General features: G+C 44.2%; 1 protein-coding gene across 1 annotated transcript in view; it reads right to left on the bottom strand.

The window, feature by feature from the left end:
• Positions 1–1,894: 1,894 nt before the first annotated feature.
• HDDC2 (HD domain containing 2) overlaps positions 1,895–14,464 on the bottom strand; it is a gene marked incomplete at its 5' end in the record, with an annotated part of 28,435 nt that continues 15,865 nt past the window's right edge. The window contains 2 exons of the mRNA XM_084227933.1: positions 1,895–2,030; positions 7,355–7,493. Coding sequence (XP_084084059.1) covers positions 1,933–2,030; positions 7,355–7,493 — 237 coding nt within the window. The 3' untranslated portion in view covers positions 1,895–1,932. The remainder of the gene's footprint in view (positions 2,031–7,354; positions 7,494–14,464) is intronic.

Here is a 14,464-nt window from a genome sequence, read left to right as displayed (position 1 = left end):
GAGTCGCATTGCTGTGAAGGCGAGTGTTGGAGCGACTGCAGACAGAAACCCTGAGGGTTGGCGATTACCCCCAACAGAATAAAATTGCCAATCCCAGAGCTAGTGCATCCTGGGGGTGGATGCTGTGTGTGCCTTGTAGTCCAGACTACAGCCAGAGAAGGCCAGGAAGCCTGACGGCTCCTGGTGTGATATAGTAGATGCCGTGAGTGATTCCCCTCCCTCGTATGAGCAGTGCCTTCGGCAGCAGATTTGGTGGCTTATCTGCTGGTACCAATAATTGTCTTTTGCACTAGGTTGGTGCCCTGCCTGGACTTATTTGTGTTCTGTTGTATTTTGTTATATTGTATTTTATTATATTTGATGTATTTGCTTTTGTGGGCCATGGCTGCATTGTTTGTTTGCTTAGAAAATTGTGTATATTTATGTATAGACTGTATGGCAGAAAACCCTGAGGGGGTGGACTGTAGGGTAAAGAAAATGTCAGGCTTTTCTGCCCTTCCGCCATCAGGATAGATGGATCCTTGTCCTGAATGCATGCCCGATGGCGGGCACCTGGAATAGGGTGTGGGCATAGGTAGATGGGATTCACCTGGGCTGAGACTGGGCTTTTAAGGGCGGCGTCACGGGGGGACGCCAGCAGCACCAGTAGCAGCAGCCGCAGTAGCAGCAGTAGAAGCCGAAGCAGAAGCCGAGAAGCAGCAGAACGAACGCCAGAGAGTCCAGATAGAGTGAAGACTTGCTGGGGGCTGGGAGGCCTGCCAACCTCCCAGCCCCCCAGCCAGCACCCCTGCCTGCCCTATGCCTGGTGAACCCCAAATAAAAAACCTGCAAAACTACTGAGGACTCTGACTCCTCCTTTACCCGGTCTGCATGGGATCAGAAAACCTGCACTATGCCCAGTCCTGCCCTTACAATGGTATTTGAAACTGTATGTCCCAATTTATTTTCCCAAATGAGAAATGAGGAGGGGAGCGGAACCTGTTAGCAGATTTACAAGTCTATGATCCGGGTCCTAAAGCCTAAAGCAGTTAAATTAAGTATCTTACTGCAGACAGTGAACATTTGAATAAAACAAGATGGGCCACAGTGCAGGTTTTCTGATCCAGCAGACTGGGGTAAAGGAGGAGTCCTGGAGAGTCCTCGGTAGTTTTTACAGGCTTTTATTGGGATTTATCAGGTACACGGCAGGCAGGGGTGCTGGGGGGCTGGGAGGCTGGCAGGTATCCCAGCCCCCAGCAAGTCTTACTCTATCTGGGCTCTCTGGCATTCTCTGGTACTTCTCTCTGCTTCTCTTGTGGTTCTGCTCCATTCTGCTTTTCTGCTTCTGCTGGCGTCCACATGACACCACCCTTAAAAGTCCAGTCTTAGCCCAGGTGAATCCCATCTACCTATGCCCACACCCTATTCCAGGTGCCCGCCATCAGGCATGCATTCGGGACCACAGGGTTCCGTCATCTATCCTAATGGCTAATGGCGGGAGGGCAGAAAAGCCTGATGCTTTTTACCTTACCCTACATACACTTATCCCCCCTGGATTCTTTTCACTAAGTCAGATGAAGATTCTGTTCTTAAAAGCAAACATAATTAAACTTTCTATCATTCAGTGAATCTGGCCTTCAGGGATGTATGTTTACTAAGTCAGTATAAAATGATTCAAAATTTCCAAAAAGCATTGCAAAATTTTAGGTTTTTAAAATTTATTTAGTTCATAAAAGTGCAGCCCTACCCCCCCTCACCCCCAAGGCATTTTCACAGCACATCCTGTTCTGTAGTTTCTTTTAGTGTCCAAATTGTATCACGTTTCTTGCTGGAGTCCGGCCATTGGAAATATAGACACATGGGGGAAAATCAACAGCCCAGTGGTGGCAAACACAACACGAAGAAACCGAAAAATGAGGTCTGTTACAGAAGTGCAGCAACGTAGAGAGCAGCTCAGGGGCATGGCTTACTAGCAGCAGCAGCTATATTATCATTTCTTTCTGCCTCAAGTTCTGATACAAGCTGGACTATCTCAGGATGACTGAATTTTCCTGCAAAGCAAGAAGACAGAAAAAAAAAATGTTGACAAGAGAAAACATCAGTTTCTCCAGTGTGATCTCAGGGCTTTTCAGTGGCTCGAATCTGTGATCTGACTCTTATCCAACTTCCATGCAGAAGATCTGGATTCTGGGTCTTAGAGAGGAGCCAATCAGGCAGAGAACTGTCAACTAGGTGGAGCTGGGGTAAAGTTCAGGCAGTTCTTGAATGCCCCACTCAGGCAGCACAGAGTCCAGAGAGCTGAAGACAAGCTCTGCCCATTCCACACTGACAATTAATTAAGGGGGGAAAAGCACCTACACATAAAGAGACAAGTAGGAAAACTAGGGGGCTGAGGCTCTCCCAGGATGCAAACATCTCTTGCAAAAACCTCACGTTAAAACCAGCTCAGCTGTGCTGATTCCTGGCTCCTCAGCCCTCCTCCCTGCATTTCTGCCCCTGCAGCAGCAGCCGAGCTCCAGGCTAGCTTGGAGGGAAGGTGGCTAGCAGAGGAACGTTAACCCATGTCTCTTCTCTGTCTTTTCTTGCCAGGGGCCTTTATTACTTACCGCTCATTCCACATTAAGCCCTATTCTATTTCTTCCCTAAACTGAACCTCTGCTCTTAATGTTCCCTTAATTTTCTTGTATTAATTGCCTTGTCCTGGGAATAGGGCTTTCCCTGCAGCACCTCCCACGAAGAGGCTGTTATTCTCTCACTTGGCTTTTCCCACAGGGCCTGTGTGTGTCCTCCACAGCCCTCATTCCAGGCTGTTTGGCCACATTGTGTAAAGGTCAGACTGTATCACCCACTGCCCTCCTACAAGTCTTCTGCCTGGAAAATTATAGCTTCAAGGTGACTGCCAGTCTCTTTAAACCATGATGATTCTTGATGATTTCAATGCTTACAAAGATGATCCTACCAGTGTCCTGGCCTCTCCCTCCTTGCCCCCAGCCCAATCACTGCTCCCACAGGCACACCCTGGAACTCATCACAGTGACTGTTATTGAGCAAGAACTGTCCCTGCCCCCAACCAGCCTCTCCACTTGCACACTAGATTCTAGCCTGACAATTTTTCTCGTCTTTCTTTCCTTATTTCTGTCAGCATATAAGCATGCTCTTTTGATCTTCCATCTTAAAAACAAGCCTTCCCCAACCATGGCTCCCTCTCTAACTTACAGTCTCCATGTGACTATTCCCCTTTAAGCAAATTCTCAAAAGATCATTCATTTATATTCACTGTCTCTCATTCCTGTCTTCCTATCATCTCTTAAACACATTCCAGTCAGGTTTTTAAAAAAATTTAAGCCACTATTCCACCAAAATTGCTCTTATAGAGAACCCCATTTTGGTGCATGATAGCTACTCCTCTCTGGAAACGCCTATTTCCCTTGGCTTCTGGGACCCCTGGATTTTCTTCCCTCAAACCTATTCTCTCCCCCTGGCTTCTCCATCTATTGTTGCTAGGGTCAAAATCCCTGGACTCCTCTCATAAACACCCATACACAATGTTCCATAAATCCTAAGGATTCTGTTTTCAAAATATATCTAGAATTTGACCACTTTTTTTTTAAGATTTATTTTATTTATTTATGCATACAAGAACTGGGGTACAGGCCAGAGGTGCAGGGTGGCAGGGAAAGGATTCACCAGAGACAGAGTGAGGAGCAGAACAGGCAGATCTACCGAAATATACGGCTGAAGAGCAGCAGGAGAGACAGAAGGAGAGACAGAAGATGTCTGCTGTGCCATGTAGGTTAGCTCCCTGGCGGGGGCTAGAACTCATGCCGCAGTGGCTGGCGAGAGCTCAATAATGGTGAGTCTTTAAGCCTGCGCCACCAGGGAGGCCTGAATTTGCCTTCTTTCTTCCTTTACCGCCATGTTGACCCAAGCCACCATCACTTCTCAATTGGATACTTATTAACTCCCTAATTCCCAAATGGTCTCCCTGCTTTTAGCCTAAGTGACCCTTTGAAAACACAAGCCAGATCACACCCGGGGCTCCACTTCCTCCATGGGGTCCTCATCTCACTCCCAGCACAAGGCAACATCCTAGGCTGGCTGCAAGCGCAGTCTGCTTCTCTAGGTTCCTTTCTCACCCTTCCTCTCATCCACCCCCACCAGCCACACTGGCTTCCATGCTGTTTCTCAGCACACAAGGTTTCAACAAGAAAAGTCAGAAAAAGAGACTGCCAATTTATAACTGAATTAGAGAAATAAGAATATAAGTGTTATCTAACTAAAATCTTTAAGCCTTCTTTAAAATCCTCAAAGGGGTTGAAGTTTACATCTTCACCTTGGGAGAGACAGGAGAGGTCTGCTGTAGGGTAAGGTAAAAGTATCAGGCTTTTCTGCCCTCCCTCCCTGCGGTCCTGAATGCATGCCTGATGGCGGGCACCTGAAATAGGGAGTGGGCATAGGTAGACGGGATCCACTTGGGTTAAGACTGGGCTTTTAAGGGCCGTGTCACAGGGACGCCAGCAGAAGCGGGAGAGCAGAGAAGCAGAGAGAACACGAGAAAAGGCTGGAGAGCCCAGATAGAGTGAAGACTTGCTGGGGGCTAGGAGGACTGCCAGCCTCCCGGCCCCCCAGCACCCTTGCCTGCCGTGTACCTGGTAAATCCCAATAAAAGCCTGCAAAAGCCACCGAGGGCTCCAGGACTCTCTCCTCCTTTACCCGGTCTGCTGGATCATAGAAAACCTGCTCAGTGGCCTGTCCTGCCGTTACAACCATATATGGGTTATTTCCTGGCTGGGATTGAACTCAGGCCACCGCGGTGATAATGCTGAGATTCAATTCCTAGGCCACCAGGGAGACTCTATTTAGTAGCTTCTTAAAAGCAGTAGTGCACTAGAGTGGGAAGTGTAGCATATTTCATTTACTTCTTACACACCACATTGTGATCACCACTGAAAGTCTACCTTCCAAGCACACAGGAAGCACAGCGAATCTTCATCTCAACTCTCTTATGGGCAAGTCTCCATCGTTCTGGGCTCCATTTTCTTTCTCAACAAAATGTGGAGTTGAAACAACATGGCCCTACTAGCTCACACATTGTTAGACTCTACAATATTCTGATGTCGTTTTCTATTTTTCATTGTGACTATATCCAAATAGAAGATAATAGTGTGTAAAATACAAAGAGCCACAGAAACGTGACATATTTTGGTTACATTATCAGTGAAATACGCTCTGCTGGCTCTGGGAAATCTATTCTCCAGTGAGCCAGGAATTAACTATTTTAGGTGCTGTGGGCTATCTGGTCTCTGTGGCAACCACATGACTCTGCTGTTGGGCACAAAAGCAGCGCAAACAGTATGTAAAAAGTACATGTGGCTGCTTCAGTAAAATTCTATTTACACAAACAGGCAGCACGTCAACCTTGCCCACAGGTCACAGTTTGCTGACCCTGGCTTATAAATGTTACTCTGTTTAACTGAAGTCAGACATCTTTGAGTACTTCCTATATGAAAACAGACTAGGCCCTCAAACAGCTCACTAATGGGGTTAGGGGAAAATAAGTGGGGGCTTGTGAGGAGAACTGGAGAGGAACATTAGTAAGTTGAATGCAAATAAGACTGTGACAACATGATGGCAAGCTCTAGACCAAATGCAGACTGAGCAAGAAGAGGGAACCCTTAATTTGATAGGGAGGATTTGGACAGGAAACCGGAGACATATGCCTTAGACTGCCAAGCTTTTTAGACTACTCAGAAGTGTCAGGATATTTTTTTAGGAAGAGATAAGCCACAAAAGTTTTGAAAGCAAAGCTGTGATGACCTGTGTTTACAAAGAGGAAAACATTGAGACAGGCGATGAAGTAGCCAGGCTGGCAGGTTAAGTTTGAGTTGGTTTAGTTTAACAACTGTTCAATACAGAACTAGTGAGGGTTTAGGGCAGAGGTAGTCGGGCTGAAAGAGAGAGAAGGAAAACTGAATCAACTTCATTGTAATGCAAATTCCAATCCACCAGGCAGGACCTCCCTCTATTTGGTAAGGCCCATGGAGGCTGAGCTGGCCAGACCAACTCCCAGGGAAGATCCACTGAGTTTTACTTCAAGGAGCAACACAAACACCAGACACCACCAGCACAGTGCACTCTTGAGCTCCTCGCTCAAGAAACTGGATCAAAATGCAGCTAGCCAAAGCTTATTGCCAGATTCTAAGCATTTTTCATGAATCAACACACCACATCCTCAAACAAGCCCCATGAATGATCCATAATTATCCTCATTTTAAGATTTATTTATGCACACAAGAACTGGGGTGTAGGGCAGAGGTATGGGGGTGAGAGGATTCACCAGAGACAGATTGGGGAGCAGAAAAGAAAAGGTGGATTTACTGAAAGACACTGCTGAGGGGAGCAGCAGGTGAGACAGGGGAGGTCTGCTGCACCATGCAGATGGCTTCCTGGCAGGCCGGGGTTCGAACTCATGCTGCAGAGGCTGTGGATAGCTTCACAGTGCTGTGCTTAACCCCTTGCACCACCAGGGAAGCCCCAATTATCCTCCTTTTAAAAATAAGGAAACTAAGATCTTGGGTCAGTACCTTGGTTAAGCATGATTGAGCACTTTACTAGAGGATCCACAGATTGCGTGGTACAACCAGGATTCTTTTTGAAGCTGTTTGGCTCCGGAGCTTTGCTATGATGTGCTATAATAACGATAGTGATTTCAGCTGTTTGGGGTTTTTCTGTTTTTGAATCTCCATTCTTACCTCCATCTTACATCTATAAACATACAGGCAGATTACAAAGCACTTTCATATATATCACTCTTGAATCTCAAAACCAACCTATGACTTAAGTAGGTGAGTACTAAGATTTCCAATTTTCAGAGGACATAGATTCTGAGAGGTTATGAGGCTTCCCGGGGGCATACAGGTAGTAGGTGCAGACACAGACTTGGACTCAGCTCAGACCGCAAGGGGCGACACACTCACACAACCAGGCCACCTCTCAACACGAACCCCACCATTTTCTTTTGAAACGCTCCTTATAGAAAGATCCGAAAAGGGTAACAACAGTGAGTTTCACTACCATAACCTCAGTCATTGCACTAGGAGGAAGTCAAACCCATATGATACTTGTTGAAAGCAGCACTGACAGGGCCTCCCTGGTGGCGGAGAGGCTAAAGATAAAGTGCTATCAAGCTATCACCAGCCACTGCAGCAGGAGATGGATCCCTGTCCAGGGAGCGACCCACATGGTACAACAGACCTCTCCTGTCTCACCTGCTGTGTGTGTGTGTGCGCGTGTGAGTGTGTGTGTGTGTGTGTGTGTGTGTGTGAGAGAGAGAGAGAGAGAGAGAGAGAGAGAGAGAGAGAGAGCAGCAGAGTACCTGCTGTGGAATCATAGAAGTCCTGCAACCTCCCAGGCTTGTTCTCAAGGTCTTCATATTCAGATGCCTGAAGAATCATCTCACATTGGTCCAGTTGCTTCACAAATTTGGCTTCTGCAGTAGACTGGGTCTCATACTCCTGAGTAAAGACACAACAGAAGTTACATTATCAGGACTGCATGACAGGGTGCTCCAGAGAAATTTCTGATTCTGGTGCCTGAGAGCAGAGTCACAACTAAAGCACATTCTGTACTGTCCACCTCTCTCCACTATATACAATATACAAGCCCTTCTCAGAGACGTCTCCCTTGCAATTTCACAGTTTAAAACCAGTTCTCCACGCAAGAGAGATGGGCCCATAACACCAAGTATGCCAACAGATACCTTGGAAGTCTCATGTGTTCATCTTGACACTTCCAAGCGCTTTTCCTCTTGCTTAATATCTTATTTCAAGATCATTATTCATTAACCCACCTTAGTGATTTAGATCTTTTTAACTTCAAATTAATATTTCATTTTATACACCTCAAATAATTTCCATTGCCATTTAACGTCAGGTTCCTCTGAAGCAAATTTTTCGCTTTCTCATTTAATTTTGGTTGCCACTTTATACCAGGAATCTCTGTCCTTACTTTCCAAATAGGGAGGATTTAATTAAATCCCTCTGGGGTCTGATTTCAGGATACAGTTAAGACCCGTGAATTTCTGTGCATGTGATGGTGACAGGGAGGTGGTAACAGCAGCTTTTCTACCTTTCCTGTTCCCCCTGCTCCCTCCCTCCTCAACACAAATGTGAAACAAGAAGCTCCAGGAGGTCTGCTGCTCAGAGCATGACACATGTCACACAACCACAAGTCTCAATTAAGACTACACAGAATCACTCTTCTATTAAGACCAAAGTGTTCCCAACTGGTTTCCCAGCAAAGTTCTCATTTGTAATTCCACCCAGACGTGTTCGGATAATGAACCTGTCATGCTTTCATGGTGGGGTGACGTGATGTGAATTACTGAAGGTTTCTTCATTTTTATTAGATACCTTATTCTTATAAAGGCAGCTATTTGGATTTTGACAGAACTTAAAACTATAGAGGGAAATCATTTTAACATAGTCAAATACATTTTGTTTTATTTAAAAGGCCCTTAAAATCGTATTTGTTTAAATATTTATTAACATTTATAGCTATATATCTGTGTTTGATAAATCAAAGTTAACATTATTTGGCAAAAAGAAATGGAATACTCTATAAATAAGCAGTTCAGAATTTTTGCCTGTGAAAATTAAGAAAAAAGTTTTAAGAGCATTAGGAAAGATGATACCTTTTTTTTTGGGGGGGGGACCCTCGCAGGCAGCCTCGCAGCCCAGCGCTCAACCGCTGCGCCACCAGGGGAGACCCAGAATATGACACTTTTTATAACAAATTATGGTGAAATTACAGGTTTCTTTTAAAAATAAGAATTGATCGGATTTCCCTCAAAAAATAGTAATACAAGCATTCTAGAATTTCATTTCCAGTGTGCAGGCAGGGCAGGAGTACCACAAAACCCTAAAGGTAAGAAGGAGCCAAGATCTTTGGGGAATTTACTTCAAGTAATTTCTAATAATAAAATGAAGAATTGTGAGGAGGAAGAGGAGATGGGAGAGGCTAAATGGGGAGGAAGCGCTATCTCCTCTGAAAGACCTTGTTCATGCTAAGACGTTTCAGCTTATCTGGAGTTAGTAGACATCTACAAAGATTTCAAGCAAGAAGGGTCATGGTCAGACTTGCATTTTAGAAAGATCATCTAGCTTTTGTGTGGAAAATGGCTAGACAAAAAATGATTCGGGGACTCTGCAGCACTAGTAGGAAAGTTATGAGAATATGGTCTGGCCTAATATGGTGGCAGTAAAGATGGGGAGAGGTGGGAAGATTGAGAAATGTTAATGATAAAGAAGTGAACCAAAATGTGAAGGTGAATGAAAGGGAGAGTCAAAAATGACTGCCGGGCCTCTCCGGTGGCGCAGCGGTTGAGCGCTGAGTTGAGAAGCTGCCTGCAGCCTCTGCAGCGCCGGTTCGATCCCCGGCCACCAGGCGAGGGTCCCACATGGCGCGCAGACCTCTCCTACTGTCCACTGCTCCCCTCAGCAATGTATTTCGTCCATCTGCCTGTTCTGCTCCCTGCTCTGGCTCTGGTGAATTCTCTCACCCTCCCGTGCTTCTGACTGTATCCAGTGCTTGTATAAATAAATAGATATATCTTTAAAAAAAAAAAAAGACTGCCTAGTTCCTGGCTTAGGTAACTAGGTAGGGAGCAAAAGAGAAGAAATAGACTAAAAAAACTGACAGAATAAAGAAGCAGCAAAACGAAAACCTCATGGACAACAAAAATAGCAGAGTTAACATTATATTACCACCAATTACAAAATATACAGGGACACACCCCGTCCAGCCATAAGTCCTATGTGTGATCAGTCTCTGCCTGGAAGGAAGATTAAAAAAATAATAGGGTGTCTGATGGAACTGTGAACAGAAGAATCAAAATAGTCCACAGGTCTCCAAAGAAGTCCCAAATTTTAAGAACAAAAGCCAGTACTGAGTGGGATCCTGCCCACTCCACCTGCAGCTGATACAAGTCCAGTCCTGGTAGACTCGCCAATCTGCATACTGTTGTTCCAGTGAAGTGACTGCAGTAAGGACAGAGATGAAGAAAAGAAAAAGTCCAGATTAAAGCAGGGAAAGGGGGCTTCCCTGGTGGCCTACGCCTAGGTTAAGTCTCAGAGCTATCACCACTATGGTCTGAGTTCGATATCCGGCCAGGAAGCTACCCACATGGCGCAGCAGACCTCTCCTGTCTCACCTGCTGCTCCCCTCAGCAGTGTATTTCAGTAGATCTGCCTGTTCTGCTCCCCACTCTATCCCTGGTGAATCTTCTCACACTCCTCACTTCTGACCTACACCCCTTTCTTCTACAAAAAATTAAATAAATAATAAATAAAGTAAGGAAGGGGAGCAAAGCCAGGAAATCACTGAAAGCAAATCACCATATTTTTAAAACACTACATTAAAAAACAAACAAACAACAAAAAAAAAACAACACACAACCAAACAGTAGAGGAAAGTCTATAAAGTTAAAAAAGCTATCTGAGCCAAGTTTCCTTCCAAAGTTCAGGAAAACTAATTGCATATCAAAATGAGTAACAAAGGGCCTCCCCGGTGGCTCAGCAGTTGAGCGCTGGGTTGCGAAGCTGCCCGCGGCCTGTGCGGCGCCGGTTCGATCCCCGGCTGCTCCCCGGCCACCGGAGGAGGGTCCCACATGGCGCGCAGACCTCTCCTGCCGCCCGCTGCTCCCCTCAGCAGTGTACTTCGGTCCTTCTGCCTGCTCTGCTCCCCGCTCTGGCTCTGGTGAATTCTCTCACCCTCCCGCGCTTCTGACTATACCCAGTGCATTATAAACAAAAACAAACAAACAAACAAACAAATAAATAAAACATGCCTCTATTAAAAAAAAAAAAGACAAAATGAGTAACAAAAATTGCACAAAGTCAAATACCATACAAACTTTTACCATAAGATAAAGAGACTAAGGAGAGGGCCTCCCCGGTGGCGCAGCGGTTGAGCGCTGGGTTGCGAAGCTGCCTGCGGCCTCTGCGGCGCCGGTTCGATCCCCGGCTGCTCCCCGGCCACGGGAGGAGGATCCCACATGGCGTGGCAGACCTCTCCTGTCGCGCCCGCTGCTCCCCTCAGCAGTGTACTTCAGTCCTTCTGCCTGCTCTGCTCCCCGCTCTGGCTCTGGTGAATTCTCTCACCCTCCCGCGCTTCTGACTGTACCCAGTGCATGTATAAACAAAACAAACAAATATAATAAATAAATAAATAAAAACATGCCTCTATAAAAAATAAATAAATAAATAAAAAAGAGACTAAGGAGAAAAATAACATCTCTACAGAAAATTCACATGAGAAAGACCTTACTAATTTTTTTTTAAAAAAGATCAAATCTACAAGAGTCTCTTTCATTTTTTTGTTACAACAAACTACTTCAAAAAGAACTAAATGATATTAAGAAGGCGATGACATGAGCCAACAACATAAAAGAATTAGAGACAAAATAATTTTAGAAATGAAGGGCAAACAATAAGGAGCACAAGGGTAATTAAATATGATAAATAATGCCTTAAGGGAAATAGAAATAGAAATTGAAAAAAAGAGGTTAATTTAAAAGCAGAAAGAAATGAATATGATATAAAGGATTTGAGAAGAGACAAATATTGATGATAAGAACTAGCATACTGAGATATAGCTGTTGTAGGAAAGATAAAAAAGGAAAAGCAAAGCAAAAGGAAACTCTGTACTTTAAGAAAACTTTCTTGAAATAATGAAAAGAATGTTAATAATCCTACTTAAGGACATTAACCCAGAATGACCAAAACCAATACATATTCTAATAAAATTTCCAGACTTAAAGAAATAAAGCATTTTGGACACCAGTGCAAAAAGGACATCTGATATATAACTAAAATAAAATGATGTACAGACTTTGACAGCAATGCTTTATGACAGAAGAAAATGGAAAAATTAGGCATTATGTGCTCCTGAGAAAAAACCCAATACCACCTATAGTTTTGCCAAATGAACCCAACCTGAGTTGATCCAGCCTCTGGACCCAGCTACTAATCTGCAGAAAACTAGAGGACAGAGGAAAATGGACTGCATCGTAAGTGTGTGACCGGCAAAATCCAGATTATGGGCAATTCCAGAGGCCAAATGATCTGGGTTCTTCTTCAACAGATAACTTGCAAGAAAGGGAAAAGAACAGGAGAAAAGAAATTAAACAAAAATATCTAAGGATGAAACACGTGAGTGATAAAACCTTGAATAATATTTTTGAACCATGGCTAACTGAAATCACGGCTGAAACTATGAAAAGCGAAACTGCTAATAAAGGGGGTGACTGTATTTACAAAGTTTCTAAGAGATGAAAAAGTTTCCATTTGAAGCTTTTTATCTCAATAAATGTTTTACTTAAAATATTTTCTCAATGAAGGAGAAAGATTACTTGCTATCTTTGGGGGAAGTGGCAAAGTAGGTGGTTGAAGAGAGAATGATGTGGGATCAGAGAAAGGGAGATGACTGGGTGCTCACTGAGGGGCTGCTGGCAGCACTGAGGCTCAGCAGACTGTGACCCCTAATCCCGAGGTGGGCAGGAGGGTCTGTGCATCAGAACTCTGGCACCTTCTGGTGGGACTGGGGAGTACCAGTACCTGAAATGACTCAGCACAACAGAAATGACTCAGCACAAGGGAAATGACTCAGCACAATGGGTTCTGAAAATGGAGGAATTAAAGGGAAGAGGAAGGGAGGGAAGGAGAGAGAGAGAGATCACCAGTATCCTCCCTCTCCTTGGGGAAAGGTTGATACTAAGTATTGACATATATGAACTTTATCTCTTGCATCTTTTACCCTCCTATTGCTCTCCCTCCAAGGATAAAGGATCCTCATGTTGCTCTACATCAACCCCCTGCCACACTGCAGCTGTATTTCAAAGGATAGAACAGAGGGGTCTTTAAAAGGGTACTTGTTAACCCAATCATATTGGCAGTTGATTGACTGATTGACTTTCATTCTGTGTGTGTGTGTGTGTTTGTGTGTATTTGTGTGTAGTGTATGCATGGAGGATATCCAAGGGCAGGCACATGCCAGGCATTCAGTATGGGGGAAATGAAATGGCTTCCCACTAGGCCTTGGGACTTAAAGGCATATCTCTTAAAACTAAATGCGGGTGGTGGCGTGGTTATCTTTCTGCACCATTTTGAGGAAAAAGATGAAAATGTTTTCTCCTGCTTTGGTGAAATTTGATTTCACACTTGTGTGGTGAAAGATAAATTATAATCAAGGATATTTAATTGCTTTAAATAGATATGACCCTTTGGGCTGATAGCTATTTATAATGGTGAATAGCTGTGATTAACACTGTAGAAATCAATCAACTAGCATTTTCTATGTAACCAATACTATTCAAAGTTCCGTGGGTACAGAATGACCATATTTTCTTAAACTCAACTTTTCTTTAAACTCTTATTTTCTTAAACTCAACTCAGAACACATGGAGTAGAGATAGAGGAAAAAAGAGCCTTCTATATGCCAGACAATATTCTAAGTGCTTTACATATATTGATTGCCACACATGCCTATAAAATAGGTCTAACATTTTTATTGCCATTTTTATAGATGAAGAAATTGAGGCACAGAGAGATCCCCTAAATTGCCTAAGGCCACACAGCTAGTAAACAGGGGAGCTAATATTGAACCCCGGCAGTTTGATATAAAGCCTATGTACTAATGTTGGTCATGAATTATAAAAATGTGTAAGACAATTAAGAGTCTCTGTACTGAGTTGAAGAGTGTTCCAAAAATTCATGTCCACTTGAAACCTATTAATGTGACCTAATTGGGAAATAGCATCTTTGCAGATCTAATCAAGTTAAGTCATACCAGAACAAAGTGGACCTTAATCCAATAACTGGTGCCCTTATATAAAGAAGGAAACATGGGCACAAATACAGACACAGGAAGAACTTCATCCAATAACAGAGAAGGAGCTCGATATGCTAGTCTATAAGCCAAAGAATGCCAAGCTGGAGGAGGCATGCACCAGAAGCCAGGCAGAGACAAGCGAGGGTCCTCCATACTCTGCAGAGAGAGTGGTTCTGCCAACACCTTGACTTTGGACTTCTAGCCTCAACACTGTAAGACATCTGATTTTTTTTTAAAAGATTTATTTATTTATGCATATAAGAGCTGGGGTACAGGCCAGAGGTGAAGGGGTGGGATGAGAGGATTCACCAGAGACAGAGTGGGGAACAGAACAGGCAGATTGACTGAAATACACAGCTAAGGGGAGCAGTGGGCAAGACAGGAGAGGTCTGCTGCGCCACGTGGGTCACCTAACTGGCCAGGGATTGAACTCGTGCTGCAGTGGCTGGGATAGCGTCATAGTCTGTGTCTTAATCCCTTACGCCACCAGGGAGACCCTCAAATTCCTCTTTTTGTAAGGACACAGTCATAGAGGGTTAGGGTTCACCCCAAAGACTTCATTTCAACATGATTACCTCTTTTTTTTTTTAAAGATTTA

Source organism: Talpa europaea (genome assembly GCF_964194135.1).
Source record: "Talpa europaea genome assembly, chromosome: 2".
In the NCBI taxonomy this organism is placed as follows: domain Eukaryota; kingdom Metazoa; phylum Chordata; class Mammalia; order Eulipotyphla; family Talpidae; genus Talpa; species Talpa europaea.
This window is presented reverse-complemented; position numbering and strand designations above follow the sequence as displayed.